The sequence below is a fragment of the Wasmannia auropunctata genome, unplaced genomic scaffold (assembly GCF_000956235.1).
Source record: "Wasmannia auropunctata unplaced genomic scaffold, wasmannia.A_1.0 LD336106.1, whole genome shotgun sequence".
NCBI classification, from domain to species: Eukaryota; Metazoa; Arthropoda; class Insecta; order Hymenoptera; family Formicidae; genus Wasmannia; species Wasmannia auropunctata.
Genome location: NW_012026784.1, coordinates 3806261 through 3822936, shown reverse-complemented (window position 1 = coordinate 3822936; position 16676 = coordinate 3806261). Strand labels below are relative to the sequence as shown.

Below are 16676 nucleotides of genomic sequence, written 5' to 3'. Positions count from 1 at the left end.
GTGAGAGAGAGAGAGAGAGAGTGAAAAAGGGAGAGGGGGAAAAAGGAAGAGAGTAAATGGATGAAAGTAAAGAGCAAGAGCGAGAGCGAGAGAGGAAACGGAGAGAGAATAAGGCCTGGCATACATGAAGGGTGAATACAGAAATGGAGTAACTGAAAAAGGGGAAAAGGGGATCGATCGATTGGCTGATAGCAATGGAGGACATGAGACTAGAGTAAGTACCATATCATTTCCGGTCTTGTCAAGAGTTGCGCGACTGGGTATATGTGTTACGTACGCGTATATATGTATGTACATGCGTGTGCTCTTCCGAGGAGAAGCGTGAGCGCGAGCGCGAACGCGAGCGCGCTCTTGCCGAGGCCGAGGAAGAGGAAAGTAGGACGTCGGGGGTGGTTGGTGGTATGTCGGGATGGGCGGTCGCGCGCGCGAGTTGCGGGAGGTGTTCCGCTTTCTCGCCCTCGTCGTCTTGACCTCGCCGTCTCCGAAAACGCAAACGGAGAGCGAGCTTCTCTTTGAACTTTTGAAGGTGGAAGCGAGAGCGACTCTCTGCGATGGCTCGACGAGGGCTCGATCTCGACGACACGACACGCGCGTCGACGAGTGCAACGAGAAATCGGCCAAGAGGACGTGAAAACGGGCGGTGAAGGTCTGGCGCGGATGTGCTGGCACGAGTGCTGGTGCTGGTACTGGTGCTGGTGCTTAATGCGATAATCGCCAGTGATGACAATGAGACGGCATCTACGCGTACTCCGATGAGAGCTTTCTCCAGTGAGTGTAACATAACGTTCATGTGAGAAATCTGCAAAGTGAGAAACCAATTTCGACGAGTCGATTCGCCGCTGTCGCTGTTACCGCGCGCTGCCACGCGATAAACGATTTTACACTTCTTCGTGTTAATTCTCTCTCTCTCTCCCTCTCTCTCTCTCTCTCTCTCTCTCTCTCTCTTTCTCTTTCGCTTCTGTATCATCACTATCACTAAATCATTTTATGCTTATCCGCGGCATCTGACATTAAGTACCAAAATTAGACTCGATGCGTAGAAGCAAATTCGATCGTTTCCTACAAATGGAAAGGCTTGCCACCCTCGTGACTGTGACCGAGCCGCGTCTCGGTCAAGGCTCGCAAAATACAATTTTTCACGAAGGAATCATTTATATAAAACAATAGCACAATTAAATGCCTCGCGAAATTTGCGCGTACTATATAATCTTGCGATATATGATTTTTTTTCATTTTCGTTCAATTTTTACATTTTCTTAATATATTATAAAAGAGTAAAGCTAAGTACGCCTATGATATTATTTCATCGACCTTTTTCTCTAAAAATTAAATAGTTGTATTTGAATATGAAAATTATGTGTTAAAGTATAATGTGAAACCACACACTACTTTTATAGAGAAATAGAATTATTTAGCGTAATGAAGATTAATATGGATTGCAGAATTGTGATGGAATAACGAATTCAAGTCAGTAAAAGAGCAATTCTCAATTGTGTGACGATTTTATGGTTACTTGTATGGCTCACATATACTTGCTTGCGTATTTCTCTTCTTTCAGTTAGAGAGATATATTGCGAAGCGTTCTCTCTAACATATTCTAACATCGAACCGTCTCATATAATCGATCATCAGAGCACGACATAGGAGCGATTACGTATAACGTAAGGAGCATGGTCACATTTGTCAACGAATTGAACCTGACGTATTCGCGTTGCGCCTAGTCATCAAGTCTTTGTCACGAAGAGATGAATCTCATGGCAATCGCCGTCGCGCAATTTCTCTATCGTCATGGATACCATATACATGAGAGAGATTATCTTCGCCTGCCTATACATTATTGGAAAATAAAGTTGTCGAAATTAAGTTCAATTGCTGCGTTTAAACATCAGTCATGCGATTTTTCCTTTTCCTTTTTCCAAACAATTCGCTAAACGATAAATGGAGAAAATCAATTTTAATTTAATTGTAATACATACTTTTATTTATTTTACTTGGACACTGCGATATAAATCTTGTCTATCAAATGCGACGCGACTAACTAAAATAGATCAACAATTAATCAAGTAGCGAATGATGCTTTATTAGGTTTATTATTCTTTTAATTCAATTTTATCGGTATTTTCGTTGGTATTTATTTTACAGCTTCGTTGTGAAATAAAAATCAGAAACAAGAGATGAAGGTCGATCGAAAACTCGGATATTGCTCTCGTGACATACTACATACTATCAAAATCATACTACAATACATAATTAATATCTTAGAAAGTGATAACTATTGCGTACATTTGGCGTACAATCTGCAACTTTGTGACTTATACATCTTTGCATAATCTTCCTCGGGAGTATATCTTCCTAAGGAAAATCTTGATGCGTAGTCTCACATTTACGCTTCGAAGGCGATGAGCTATAAATAGAAGAGCCTTGTTAGCGGCTGCACAACGTACGCGACCTGTACCTGTACCTGTACCTGCGGCATCTACCAGATGCATCAGGTACAATTTAACACAACTACGTCATAATCACATTACAAGATACCATTCCGTACACAAACGTATACGAGCTGTTCTAGATTCATTGCGAATTCACTCATTTAATCGTAATCCATTCTATTGTAAATTTAACTGTGCAAAAATTCGAAATTTCAGTCCTACAGAAAACCACATTACATATTTGTTTATTATTATACATAGTTATATATTTATTTTTTATGATTAATGATGCTCCGTTATCGAAAAATCGTTCAAGAAACACTCGTCTGTCTCGACGTGTTGCGTCGATTTTGTTGTCGTGCCTTCCATTTAGTGACACAAGTCGACACAAACGTCATTTTATCCTTTTTGGCACTTACTAATTAGTGAGTATACGAAGATAAAACGACTTGTATCGGCTTGCGTCATTAAATGGAAAGCATTTTTTTTAGGTGACTTTCCAGGTCTTGCCCCCCCGCCGCCGCCGCCACTATTGTCTAACAGTATTTTTTATAATTATTGCGATATATTTGTTAAGTAAAATATGTTTTATAATGGTTAGAAGTTACAAAAAATATTATTATAAAGAACGATTAGTATATTATAATTGTTCGATTTTTCATGGTAATTTGATATTGTTACTGATGGCATATTTGATATTTCTCTTTGAAAGGACACGTCCTAAAAGAACTTGAACCGGACATCAGACAAACAACGATTGAGTGATAATACTACTTCTATCACATAAACTTGTACGCGTATTAATACAGCGATACATGAATCACGTTGTTCACTTGGCTTTGGTGCAATTTTGTGCTCGAGGTTTGACTTAATGTTAAATATGGATATGGATAGCTATAGTCATCAGTTAACCGTTAACTAGCCGGTCGACCAACCAGTCAGCCAGGCAGTGATCATGCACATGCATGTATACAGTGCAGTATACTATATTACTATATATACACGCACGCACATGTCGACGACGATTCAGCAAGCTCGCTGTAACGATCAATCTTTCCGACGACAGACTGTTTGTCGAGAGTTTTTCGGCCGGCCGATTGATCGGTTCCGATCAATTCAAAGGGATTACTTTACATTTTGCGGAATTTGCTCATCGAATCACATTTTTCTTTGCTGGTGATTATAGAAACGACCTGACGTCAGGGAATCACAAATACGCTGCAGGCATTGAAATTATTATAATTTTCGTTTAGTCCAAAACGGTAGAGATTATACTAACTTAACATTTTTTAGTTTTTAAATATTTAATGAATTTTCATCCATGAATTCTTTGATTGATTAGAACTCGATTTCTCCGTTAAAAGCAAAAACGTCAGAGACTTTTTTGTATTCTTCATTTCCGCGTTATATCTGCAGACAAGATTATCGTAATTTTACATATATACGAGCGACTATTCAACTATTCACACATTCGTTTTGGCAGATTTGGATGGTATCTTTGATTATCTGTGACAAATTTTACAGAAATTATAAATCGTGCGAAATAAAGACGAAAAAATTTTGCAGATAGTTTGTTTCGAATTTTGGTATTTTCCCGTATCCCTTTCGACTGTATACAAACTTTAAGATAAATGAATCGTTTTATTCGGATTTGAAAAGTTTTCTAGCGCAAATAACGTTAATCTCAAGTTCGAACGTGCGTTGGCAGAGAAAAAGTTGTGTTTGATTTAACCTGGATATGAAAACAAGTCTGTGCTACAATTGAATAAAGTAGACTCTGAAATATTAATTTGCGGAGTCACAAGAAGGAATCTTTCATTATTGTCAATTACATATGAAATCAATCGAAAAATCAATCGAAAAATTACGCGTGCGCGTAAAAGAAGTACATTGCAGAGGGGAAAAAAATATCGGATAAATTGTGTGAAAATGCGATTGCTGTTTAAGTCCCGAAACACAATAGATGTAGTAAGCCGTAAGCCGTAAGAAATTGACCAATCGCAATCGAATGTGAAGAGAATAATCGGTTACGATTGGTCAATTTCTTACGGCTTAAAGCTTACTACACCTATTGTGTTTCGAACTAAGGGGGTAGGGCACTTTGACCTGCAGCCTGAAAAATAAAGATTTTTTGAGCTTGGATTGCAGAAAAAGTATGAATTTGATTCATTTGTAATTTGGCATTTTATATTAATACATATATTAAATTTGTTATGTTTTAAATTTTATTGAAAAATATTAATCTTTCGAGGAAATACAGCAATCTGCGTAAAACGTGTACTTTTAAACGGTACGGATATGATTTCGCCATTTTAGTTATTCTGAAACAAAAAATCGAAATAGTTTCATAAATTAAAATGTTCTCCTTATCGCGTGACCGACGCGATTTTGTTGATATGCATTTTCAGTTTCCAAAATATAACAACATTTATAATGTCAAAAAATGTGTCAAAAATTTAAATATGCTTATTTCCGTCAATTTAAAAAAAAATGGAATAAAGCTCGGTCACGCGATAGCGATCGAGTACATTTTAATTTAAGAAACTATTTCGATTTTTTGTTTCATAATAACCAGAAAATGGCGGAATCATGTACGTACGTTTTACGCGGATTGCTATATTTCCTCGAGAGATTATCTTCCAATAAAATTTGAATTATAACAAGTTTAATATATGTGCCATTAATAAAGTGCCAAATTACAAGTGGATCGTATTTATACTTTTCCTGCAATCCAAGCAAAAAAATCTTTATTTTTCAGGTTGCAGGTCAAAGTGTCCTACTCCCTTATAAATTGCGGCTAATTTTTAATCTATATTTTAGATTGGTTTATCTTAGTTTAATTAGTTAGATTTTTATGCTTTTTTTAGGCCTTGCCTTTTCCACAATTCTGCAAAACAATTTCTTAAATGTGTTTGAGCCAACTTTTAAACAACATCCCCAAACGTGACAAGTATTTATTGCCTTTACAGAGTGCGACATCAAGAATAATACAATAAATACATATATTAATGTATCCTCATTTTTCGCACAAGCGTTCTAACGTACCAGCTAATATAAGTATATAATAATTACTTGTAAATGCAACTTGCTTGCACGTAAATGATTTTCCAAATAGCAACATAATTTTCATTATTTTAAACTGAACATGGATTTGCTTTATTTTTCACCAATGTTTAATGCAATCAGCATTAAAAAATTAGAAATCTCAAGAAAATGAATCTCTTGTTTCAATTAGTCTATAGAGTGAGTAAATTATGTTATCATCTTTTTAACTGTATACCATATATATATATATATATATATATATATATAATTTTTAATACTACATATAAATGTATTAAGAGAGTACACGATTATTAGCGTATTAAATATTTATTAATTGCAAAACAACAAGAAATAATTAGTAATTAAACGTCATGTAACATTTACGCATATAACATGTGTCGTAAATTTTCATTTTGTAGTTAATAAGAAGATGTTTTTGTTATTTAACATGAGTGTTGTTTTAAACAGTGTTTCGGGTTTTATCAAGCGAGAAGCATCACATGATATACACCTGTTGGTGTTACATTACATAATACTTGAAAACATCGGGTAGCAATAGCAAGAATGAAAGCGTAATGACTGAATCGGCGATTATAACATGTTTTTTCTTCCACACGCTATCAAAATCGATATAAAGATCGGTGCGAGACCGTGCTTTCGTTGAAAGTTTTATTAAAAATTTTGCGTAAAAGCTATCAAAATGTCGGCACAAATTAAAAGTATTATTTGAATTTGATTTCTCATATTTTTTTCAGTATTATCGTGGTCTGAGCGCTCAAAAATGGCATCAGGTTTGCCGAGTGTTCATCAAAAGAAGCTTGGACCAGCGCCGATAGCATCCTTCGAAGACTTATCCGAGGAAGTGGAAAACGTGAGTCCTACCTTGAGTTTCCTCTACTAGATCATCCAGCCCGAGAGCGGCTCTCTCTCTCTCTCTCTCTCTCTCTCTCTCTCTCTCTCTCTAAAACCGTCGACTTGAATCCCGATGTGTGCGATCTCGAGATTAATCTTCTCGATCGTCCGTGAGTTTTGTGAGTCACTGCGAGAAGCCGGCCCACGACCTGAGCCCAACAACCAACCAATCAACCCCGTGTGACTGTGCTACGACAAACCAGGAAACGAATTTGAATGCAGGGAGAATCGGCGGCAGCGGCGGCGGCGGCGGCGGCGGCAGCAGCGGTAGCGGCAGGGCGAATGCCGGGTATCGTCGAGGTCACCACACCGGCAACGCCTGGTAGTTCGCTCAAAACGCCTAGCACGCCACGAATTGATATCAGTAGAGCAAGCAGTTCTTCGCATCATGAGGATAGTAATTCCAGGGATTCGTCACCTGAACGAGAACTTCTCGCAGGTGATTACTTTTTGTAAATTACTGTGCGATATATCGCTCTATTTCCATTTCAAGTTTTTTTTTATACTTTTGCACAATCAACTTCTTTGCAGTTGCACTAATTGTACGTGAACTTTGGCAATGCGATATTTATATAACTTTGAGTGAAATAAATTTGATAAGTTTGCAACTGATTTTAATTGATTTTGATAAACGAATCGGCGAGCATTATTTGTAGTAATTGTGCGGTATATTAAAATTTATCGAACAAATATTTTTCAAGAATATATTTGGACTTTAGGATCATGTGAATAATGTGGAATAATGTAACGATATCCATACTATAAAAAATTCACGTATGGAATTGAAATTGATAGTATTAAAAATTGAATTGATGCGTATATTTTGGATGCAAATATTTGCGATAAACATAGATTTCAAAATTAACAATGAATTAGCTAATCTGCAGCATGAGTATTTAATAATAGAACATAAGAGTTAAGCGATACAGTATACGATACAGAGATTTATTTAAGAAAGATAATTTTTGAGATCTTTTAAAGCACAAAAATCGAACATTTTTCACAAGTAATTGGGTTATTCATATTTCTGAGAATATTTCAGAACAACATTCGCATTTTTCATTTCTTTGACACTTGAGTAGAGCATTCTGTACATATACACACTACCGCGATGATTTTCATCAGTGTCGTTGCGCAGCTTTTTTTGTTATAAAGAAAAGCTACAGAAAAGTACAGAATACTACTCCTGGGTTGAATGATACTCGCACACTTTGTAAGGAAACGAGAGCGAGAGGACGCGACGTAGACTCCTGTCAAATTGTCCGAATGTTAGAGACAGTCATCTGTCATGCGGATAAAGGGAGAAACTTTTCGTAACTTTTAAACGTCCGATCTAATTTATTTTAGACTTCAAAAGTTATTAGAGACTTTTCCAGGATATGCATGCGTCGTTCAAAAACGAAAAAGTCTAAATATAGAAATCTTTCGTGAATTTTTAGGTGCTGATCCTCCGTCCGGTTGTAAGCTGACCCTGGGCTACAAGGAGGACGCTCAAGATCTCAGATCTTCTACAGAGGAGCTGGATCTACAGGATCCCGTCCACGAACAGGATCTCAGACGGGAGTCTAAAAGGCGAAAGCGAAAGGAGACCGATGGATCCCAATCGGATTACAGTGGCAAGCAGCTGCAGGGTCAGGATCGTGAACGCAAAGACAGTAACTGCTCGGAGATATGCTTGCTCAACATCAGCGGTAGAACGTCTAGACTATCATCGGTTGGTAGCCAAGGCTCCGGCGTCTCCGGGAAGCTGTCAGTCATGTCGGCGACTTCCTCCAGGTATAAGGAATGCAAAATAATGAAGATGAGAATATGTTATAACACTTGCTGGCAAAATTTCGTTCTTTTGACTACGAACACAAAAAAAGCAGATTTTCTGCTTTCCGCCGATCGGTGCATTTTTAGAGGATACAGTAAACGTGTGTTAGAGTAGGAAATTAACCAGTTTCTGAGTTAATGTCTTACAATATAACGACCTCCGTTCATCCAATGAAAATATTTTTTTTATTGGATAAAATATTATACCAAAAAAATAAAAAGAAAATTCGTCAAATTTATCAAATAAGTAAAAGTAAGTAGAAAGAATAATTATTACATATATTCCTGACACCGATCGGCACTAGTTGTTGGAAAGTATAGAAAATCTACTTCCTTTAGAGAGTTATCGTATCTTTTTTGGAAATTTTGTTTGAAGAATTTGTTGTCGCTTGCATGCTTTAAAACTTTTTTATCGATTTCCTTTTTATTTTTGCCTTATAATTGATGTCTCTTGCGACATCGGTATGCATTACATATTGCAGCTTAAAAAATAAAACTATCGTTGTTAGATATTTATTTAATACTTATCCAAAGTTTAATTTCCGAATTATTAGCTTTTCAAAGATCCTAATGATCTTAATGAAGATATCAATGAAAAATGAGAAAGGCTTTACTACGGAAAGTTCCATAACGAGAAAAACTTGAAACGTACGATCGAGTTGTTGATGAAAGATGCGTGTGTGTATTTCCTTTAGATCTCCCAGTCCTCACAAATGTCTACTGGAGACATCGTTCTGCGGAAACAAGCCAACGCTGGTTGACAATCTGATAGAGCCGTCGAAACCGGAGACCGATGATCTCGAGAAGATACTCTTGAAGCGAGAGGCCGATACTACGAAGGCGTTGATTCCCGAGAGTATTAAGGTGCCTATAGTAGGTGGCAACCTGAAGCCAGATCCGTTGGACAAGCCCAGAAGACGCGGTCGTGAGGAGCGGAAGGAAATCTTTAAACGAGAAGTGGAAATCACCAAAAGATTTCTGGAGAAAGTTAATATAGAGGTTGGTTCTTTGCCTGTTAAGCAGTAGCTTAAAATAGTTTTTCATTTTCCTGAATTATACCTCAATACTTATTTCTATCGAGAAACATCGAGGCGATATCGCGTCTTGAGTCTTCCCTCGTGAAAATTTTTTTATAAAATTATGTTATATATATATATATATATATATATATATAGTATATTAATTGGAACTTATTAGAATTTTATTTAATTGAATTTTATCGGAAAATTTTATCAATATTGTTAGAATAGGATACAGGCACGTAATAGCGTATAAGTGCAGTCACCAAATCTTTTTTTTCTTTTCTATATCATTAATATTAATAATTGAAATACACTGTTCAAAAAATCAGAGAATTACTTTTTTCAATAAATTATTTTTGCCCATTTTTAAACTGTAAATATTTATTGAATAATTAACGTAAAAAATAAAAAAATAAAAAATAAACATACGTATGTACTAATATATGATGTGTTGCCTTCTCGCCGCCGCGTATTATCTCGTTCAACCTTAATCTCATATTGATGCATTTTTTAACTTCAGATTGAGAAATTTCGTCCCAAATTTGACGCAGTGCCTCTTCTAAGAAGCATATGACACCTATGGCAGACACATATACACATGTAGACTCCATATACACATACAGTATATGTGCCTATATACACATTCACATACACATACACATATACATACACACATGATCAAGCAAAATCCGACCAAGCAACATCCCCGTGATGCACATCGGATTATGCAAATGCCGGCGGTATTGTGCTGAAATTATAAAAAAACAGAAGTTACTTTAAATTGCGATATCTCGCTAAATAATCGGCATAGGATAAAGTACTTTTTTTTTATTTGAAAGGGCAAAGTCCATACTTTAGGACGATATCAATATTAGGTATGTCAATTTTTTTGTTAGGCGATGGAAGATTGCAAATTTCAAGATTTTACTTAAGATATATCAAATGTCCTTATATTCAAAGCTGATTACGCCTTTAAGTTTTAAACTAAGGAAAAATTGAATATAAACACCTTTTGTAGAAAATTTACCCTATAAATCCTTTTTTATTTTATTTTTTATGTTAATTATTCTGAATAATTTGCTAAGTAATTAAGGTTTAAAAGTGGGCAAAAATTTACTAAAAAATGTGACACTCTAATTTTTTTTAACAGTGTATAAAACAATGTCTTTTAAATGTACGTATAACATGCTAAATTTAAATATCGTCAAAATTAAATTAAGATATTAAAATTCTTGAATAAAATCGATACAAATGAATGTTAACATTAATTACTTTCGGATGTGACTAAAGGATAAATATATATTGTACCTTTTCTCGTACTGTGTGTATATGTATGCGGGGACAGGTACCGATCATCAAAAAATCGAGCGAACAACAAGGATCGATACTAGAACAACAGCATTTACAACAACAACAACAACAACAACAACAACAACAACAACAACAGCAATATCAATCAACAAAGATTCAAATCCAGGAAGTTCAGAAACCCGCAACACTCGATTTCAATGACAAAAGAAAGAAATCTCAAAACTTTAAGGAGATTGTACAGACGACGCCTACAACGAGTAGCCTCACCGGAAGTCCTAAATTGCCGAGACATCAAAAAATCCGTGATCTGGAAGGCTCACGAACGCCCAGTCCGTCGTCCGTGTCCAGAAAAAGTAGTTTTGCTTCATTGTTCAAGGTATACATATACATAATATCTTACGGAGAATTTCGCAGTTTATTAGTAATTAAAAAAGAAAAGAGAAATATTTTGTATTTGTTGAAATTTCAAAAATAAAACACAAAATGTATTAAATGAATTTGAAATAAATAAATCACATAAATTTTGAGAGAGAGAGAGAGAGAGAGAGTGTGTGTGTGTGTGTGTGTGTGTGTGTGTGTGTGTGTGCGCGAAATAATTACCATAATTATCTTTAATACATATGGTATTTTTATTCAGAAAACGTTTTATCGTCATTTTAAAACATTTTAGAATCTTTTACTTAAAACAGAATTTGACAAAAAAGAAACAGTAATGTATTTACCTAACATCTATCGCTTCTATCAAATTATTGAATATCATATCTTTGACCATTGTATTTGTAATTAAATAGACTAGAACCGACGGTAACGTTTTGAGTCCGGAGTCACCATCAACAAGTACAAAACCACGACGAAGTCTGACGTCGAAATTGAAGGACACTACGGAGAGTTTGAGAAGTCGTTCAAAGTCACGTGAGAGAGTCTCCATCGATAAGAGTTCAATCTTGAAAAAGGACTCGAAGAATAAAGGAATGTTTTCATCTACGCTGAGCTTGTTCAAGAAACGAGAGAGGAAGAAGAGTTACGATGAGGCAATCGCGGCCTCGTGCGACCTCGAAGTCGCTAGTGGGGACGAACATCCGTCTCTAGAGAGCATCGGTCATGTGGAGTTTACATTCAATATGGAAAAGGAAAAAAATCGTCAGGACGATTCGATCTTCATTAGTTTGCATGCCGATGACAGAAATTATGAGGAAGCCTTACCGTCGGAGAGCGTTTCGATACCGTTGGAAACGCCGACTAAACTACTAGATGAATATGAGTCTGAGGGGCCGCATACGGGTAGCATTATCACAGAGGTGTCGATCGAGCATCATCCAACGCTGCCGTCATCGATCGCTAAGATTAGGACCGAGGCGCAGATCGAAACGGTTACAGTTACGGCAGCGCAGACCGCATCCAGAAGTTCGTCCAGAGATACCCGGCTTCCACAGAGCGCCTCAAAAGACTTGCACATACTGAATAGTTCCAAGATTAGTGCGCAAGCTATCAAAACAATCGAAACGCCACCACCAGCCAAGTCATCGATTATAGCTAAACCAGATATTAAACTAGAAATCAAATCGGAAATTAAGTCGACAGATTTGCAAATATCCAGCGGTTTGTTGAGAGAATCGACTGGCAAAAAGTCGGACGTAACGAAGCCGAAGAGAAAAAGCAAAGAGAATCAACAGCAACAGCAGCCAGAATTATCCGAGAGAATAAACGTCGATGTAATGATGCAGCAGAAAAGGAGCTCAGCAGAATCTTCTCGAGTTGCTAAAGAAACTAAAAAACTCGATGACAAGATCGGTAAATCTCTAGACCAGGAAGATCTAGTAAAAACGCCCAGTGTAATATCTGATCTGGATCACAACAGTTCCGAATCCGAGAGAGATTCGGAAATTGAGTTTATTCGTAATAAGGTCGAGAAATTGACCGAGGAGTTGCCGGATGAGCGAAAAGGTCTCTTCTACGAAGAGAGTTTTGAGGAGGATCTTCCATATGTACCGACAACTTTGCCATTAGAAAAGAGCGTCGCTGTACCTATTCTGCCAGTTAAACAACGACTTCAGGAAGTAAGGTAATAATTTTAAATAAAAATTTGAAAATTTCAACACACGAACGATATACAGAGGGTCTAACATTAGGTGTAATACCATTCATGGGCAAGTGGAACGGAATAACTAAATTGAATAGAAAGGTTTTATATCATTTTGTGATTTCGCAATAGTTAACGAGATATTAATTTATAAAGGTCCACTAATTAGTATGCGTTTGCACACATTCGGCGACAAGAGATAGCCCAGCACAATTTACAATTTCTAGACGAACGTCCGCGTAGTAATGGGATGGCCTCTCTCTCTATAAAAAAAAAATCATGATTATTCACGAGTGCAGGTATTTTTGTTTACAAAGAGTGCTTCCAATGTATTGTCAAACGCGCCTATAAGAGGAGGCTGGAGTCGTTTGTAATACCGGTAATTGTACTTTTCGTTCTTTTTTGTTATCCTTGTGCAGAATGAAAAATTCTCCACAGAAGAAAATACGCAAAAAAATGTGGATAGATACAAAATCGTATGAAAAATAAAAAAGTTTTGCAATTACAGTTTCCTGTTATTACCCAGGTTATTTCTTTATGCGATATAAATGATTCAAAGTATATAATCAAAATATAAGTATCTATCCACATTTGTACAATACATATAAAGAATATTTTAAGATCTTGAGTTTATGATTTTGAAGCTTACAAAAGAAATAAATGGAGATCAAGTACGATTTGAATACGAGTGTGCATGTACATTGATGTAGTAGTAGTAAACATCTCAACACATCACTAAACACTATTATATTAATATCGCATGCATGCATATGCACAAATCATCGTAAAACAGTGACATCATGGATTTCGTCCATCCTTCCAGTATACTGCATCCTCTTAACAATCGTAAACGTTAGGCTACCTTTTGTCATCGAATCTTGTGGACGCACGTTGATTTGTAAATTTTTATAAATTAATTTAATATCTCATTAAGTATTGCAAAATAATACAGGACTTCAATTCAGTCCGTTTTAATTTACCCATAAGCGGTGTTACACCTATATAATCAGACACTCTGTATATTGATACTAAAAAAATTATAATATAAAGTAAATTCGATCTATAAGTGTTTTAATTACTTAATAATTTAATATTTATATTAAATTATTAAGTAATTAAAACTAGATCGAATTTACTTTATATTATAATTTTTTTAGTATCAATAATAATTTAATATTAATATTAAATTATACATAGAGAAGAAATTTCATAACTTTTAATTTATATTAATTACTTCGAGATTCACATATCGTGTTGATTGTTCAGGACGATTCCAATCGAGAGACCGCGTTCAACGACGCCAATAAATCCGACCCTGCTGGACGAGTTTGTAATGCAGACATCATTGGACGAGCGGCGTGTGGAGCGGATGAAAATATCTCTCCCGCGAGAAGATAGCTTTAAGCTGAAGAGCCCGCGGCGGCAATATACCAGTACAGCGAATACGTTCACCGAATTTGCGGGCAAAGTGCCACCGGATGGTGGCCGCAAAGGCGCTACCAATCAAGGAAAATCACCTAGTCCACCTCCACTGCCACCGAGAGCATCAGCAGCGGCAGCAACAACGGCAGCGGCAGCGGCAGCGGCGGCAGCAGCAGCAGCAGCAGCAGCAGCAGCAGCAGTAACAGCAACAGCATCATCATCAGCATCAGCATCATCATCGTCAGCGACAGCAGTAGTGCGGCCGAGCAATTGGATCAACTTCGAAGAGATACCGGAGAAGCGAAAGGCACCGAAACGGATACAGACGATACCGCGGCCAGAGGACGAGATCGCAAAGACTATCAGCGGTGGTTACAACTACGTGCAACCGGAAGAGTGCAAGTGCGAGTGCCACGAGGAGTCTAGGCGAGCGTCCATGCGGGAGGCAGCGGCGGCGGCGGCGGCGGCGACGGTGGCAGCAACTGTCGCCGCCACTGCTACCAGCACCTGCAGTACCAGAACTTCCTCTTGCAGCAGCAATGGCGAGCGACCGTGCAATGGTGAAAATTGCACGGCGCCGACTACCGGCGGTGGTAGCTCGGTCGACCGCGCCAGTATCGTCAGGTAAACCCAATCGGCTACCGATTGTCAAAGCGAGCTAACCACGTGTCCAGCCTGGGACGATCCGCGAAGGCGCTAGTGACGAGTAGAAATTTGTTTCTGTACTTTCAGTGACAGTTCGCTGGAGTGCTCGCTGAGCCTCGACGATGGCCAGAGCACGCAGGTGCTTCTCGGCAACTCGGCGAAACCCTTCGCAATGGATCTCGACGTGCATTCCAACAGGTCGAGCATCATATCGCAAGAGGAAAACGACGAGAATCAGCACCAATAATAATAATTGTAATAATAATACTCGCATAGCGCACCTTCACGCCTTAGGATCTTTGGATTTTCCTTCTCTAAATGTATAGAAAGATGAATCCAAGTTCCTCTGCTACGAGTCAAAGGGCGATTCGATTCCGAAAGAGACGTGCGTCGCGTTTTCGTCGCATTTTCTTTCAGAAAAGTTTTCAGAAAGATTGAACGAATGATATTACAATGGCATTAGTTTTATACACTTTTCGGTAGGTCATAGCGGTTGCACGATAAAATTTCCGATAAAATTTTGAAAGCGTATCGCTCGCGTCTTCGAAATCGAATTTCGAGATGTCTTTTGTCTTTAGCGTCACGCAATTGTTTATCTGTACGACACTGTACGTTAATTGGACCATTTTCGCATAATCGCACCTCGTCAGATTTATACACTTTCGCATCTCGCGTTAATATCGTTGTAATATGTATACCATCGTATATCGCGGTTCTTTTCTTTTCTTTCTCGTAACTCTCCTTTAGCATTATTTTGAGTCGCGCTCAAATTACGACTATTACGACTTCTTAAAATTGAAAAGCGTATTTCTTTATATCATCTCAAATCTATCCTCGTAAGGGAAAGAGTGTTGCGTGTCACCTAATTCATTTGAAGAATAACCGCGGACGACATTTTATTTTACAAGTTTAAAAGTTTATCACACGTACGCACGTGTTTATACTTTATTAGAAGCAGATCTAGAGGCACCCTAGAGGATGGTGGCTCGCTGTTTTTACTAATCTCTACAAATTAGTCACTAGTTTTCTCTAATGAAAGAGAATCTTACCGTCACGAAATACTGACGAAATGCTCGGCGGGCATCGCTCGTATTTCGTTCTCTTCCTGAAACAAAGAAAGGTATAAAAAGTGGATAAATATATAGAAAAAGAGAGCTATCTCCAGTGACTTTAATCTTGACATATGTTGTCAAGGTCATGACCATAAGTGACCTTCAAAAGGTTTTAGTCATCGCTAGTCCTTTGTTAAAAAGTTATTAACAAAAAAGTTATAAAAAAATTAACAGTATAATTATTCACTTTAGGGGATGCACCTCCGATGACTTTGACCTTTATTATACATATATTGTCAAGGTCATGATTATGAGTGACTTTCAAGAGATTTTAGCCGGTGCTCGTTATTTGTTAAAAAATTTATTATCATAAAACCCATGCGGAATTGTACAAATTATAGACCTCGTTTCGCCTCGTAAGCAGGGATGGATGTGAGATGGACCTCGCTTCGCGTGGAAAGTCGAAAACTTATGGGGAACAGTACAATTGTAGACCTCATTTCGCCCCGTAATCAGGCATGGGTACATGGGTATGGAGTGGACCTTGTTCCGTGTGGAACAGTACAATTATGCGACTTTCCACGCAAAGTGAGATCCCTCTCATACCCACCCCCTGCTTATATGGGGCGAAATGAAATTTATAATTGGCAGGGGGGCAGTGGGGGGGGGGGGGCGTCTCTTTGCGAGAAAGTCAAACACCATGTGGAACATGATCATTCGATCAAGATCAATCAAAAATCATTTGAAACTGCTTGTATCAAGCAAGAAATTTACCATTTATATCATGACCGACGGCTAAAATCTTTTAAAGATCTCAGGATCATGACTTTGACAATATATATATATATATATATATGTCAAGGTCAAGGTCATCGGAGACTCCCTCTTTCTATACATTTATCAAAAAGTGTAGAATGCACACACACACACACACACACACACA

General features: G+C 37.5%; 1 protein-coding gene across 1 annotated transcript; it reads left to right on the top strand.

Moving 5' to 3' along the window:
- The first annotated feature begins 22 nt into the window (after window positions 1-22).
- On the top strand, window positions 23-15788 carry LOC105452549. Its single transcript, XM_011693757.1, has 11 exons — window positions 23-214; window positions 527-768; window positions 6230-6345; window positions 6609-6825; window positions 7826-8162; window positions 8897-9200; window positions 10569-10910; window positions 11326-12596; window positions 13881-14494; window positions 14555-14660; window positions 14769-15788. Exons 2-11 carry the CDS (start codon window positions 753-755, stop codon window positions 14926-14928), a joined length of 3483 nt encoding a protein of 1160 aa, XP_011692059.1. The 5' UTR covers window positions 23-214; window positions 527-752; the 3' UTR covers window positions 14929-15788.
- The last annotated feature ends 888 nt before the right edge of the window (window positions 15789-16676 follow it).

Bases quoted from the DNA above. Each gene is read 5' to 3' on its own strand.
- LOC105452549 (XM_011693757.1), top strand. The intron at 6,826-7,825 runs GTGATTACTTTT...GTGAATTTTTAG, and splicing joins TGAACGAGAACTTCTCGCAG to GTGCTGATCCTCCGTCCGGT. The intron at 14,495-14,554 runs CGGCGGCGGCGA...CCTGCAGTACCA, and splicing joins GCGGGAGGCAGCGGCGGCGG to GAACTTCCTCTTGCAGCAGC.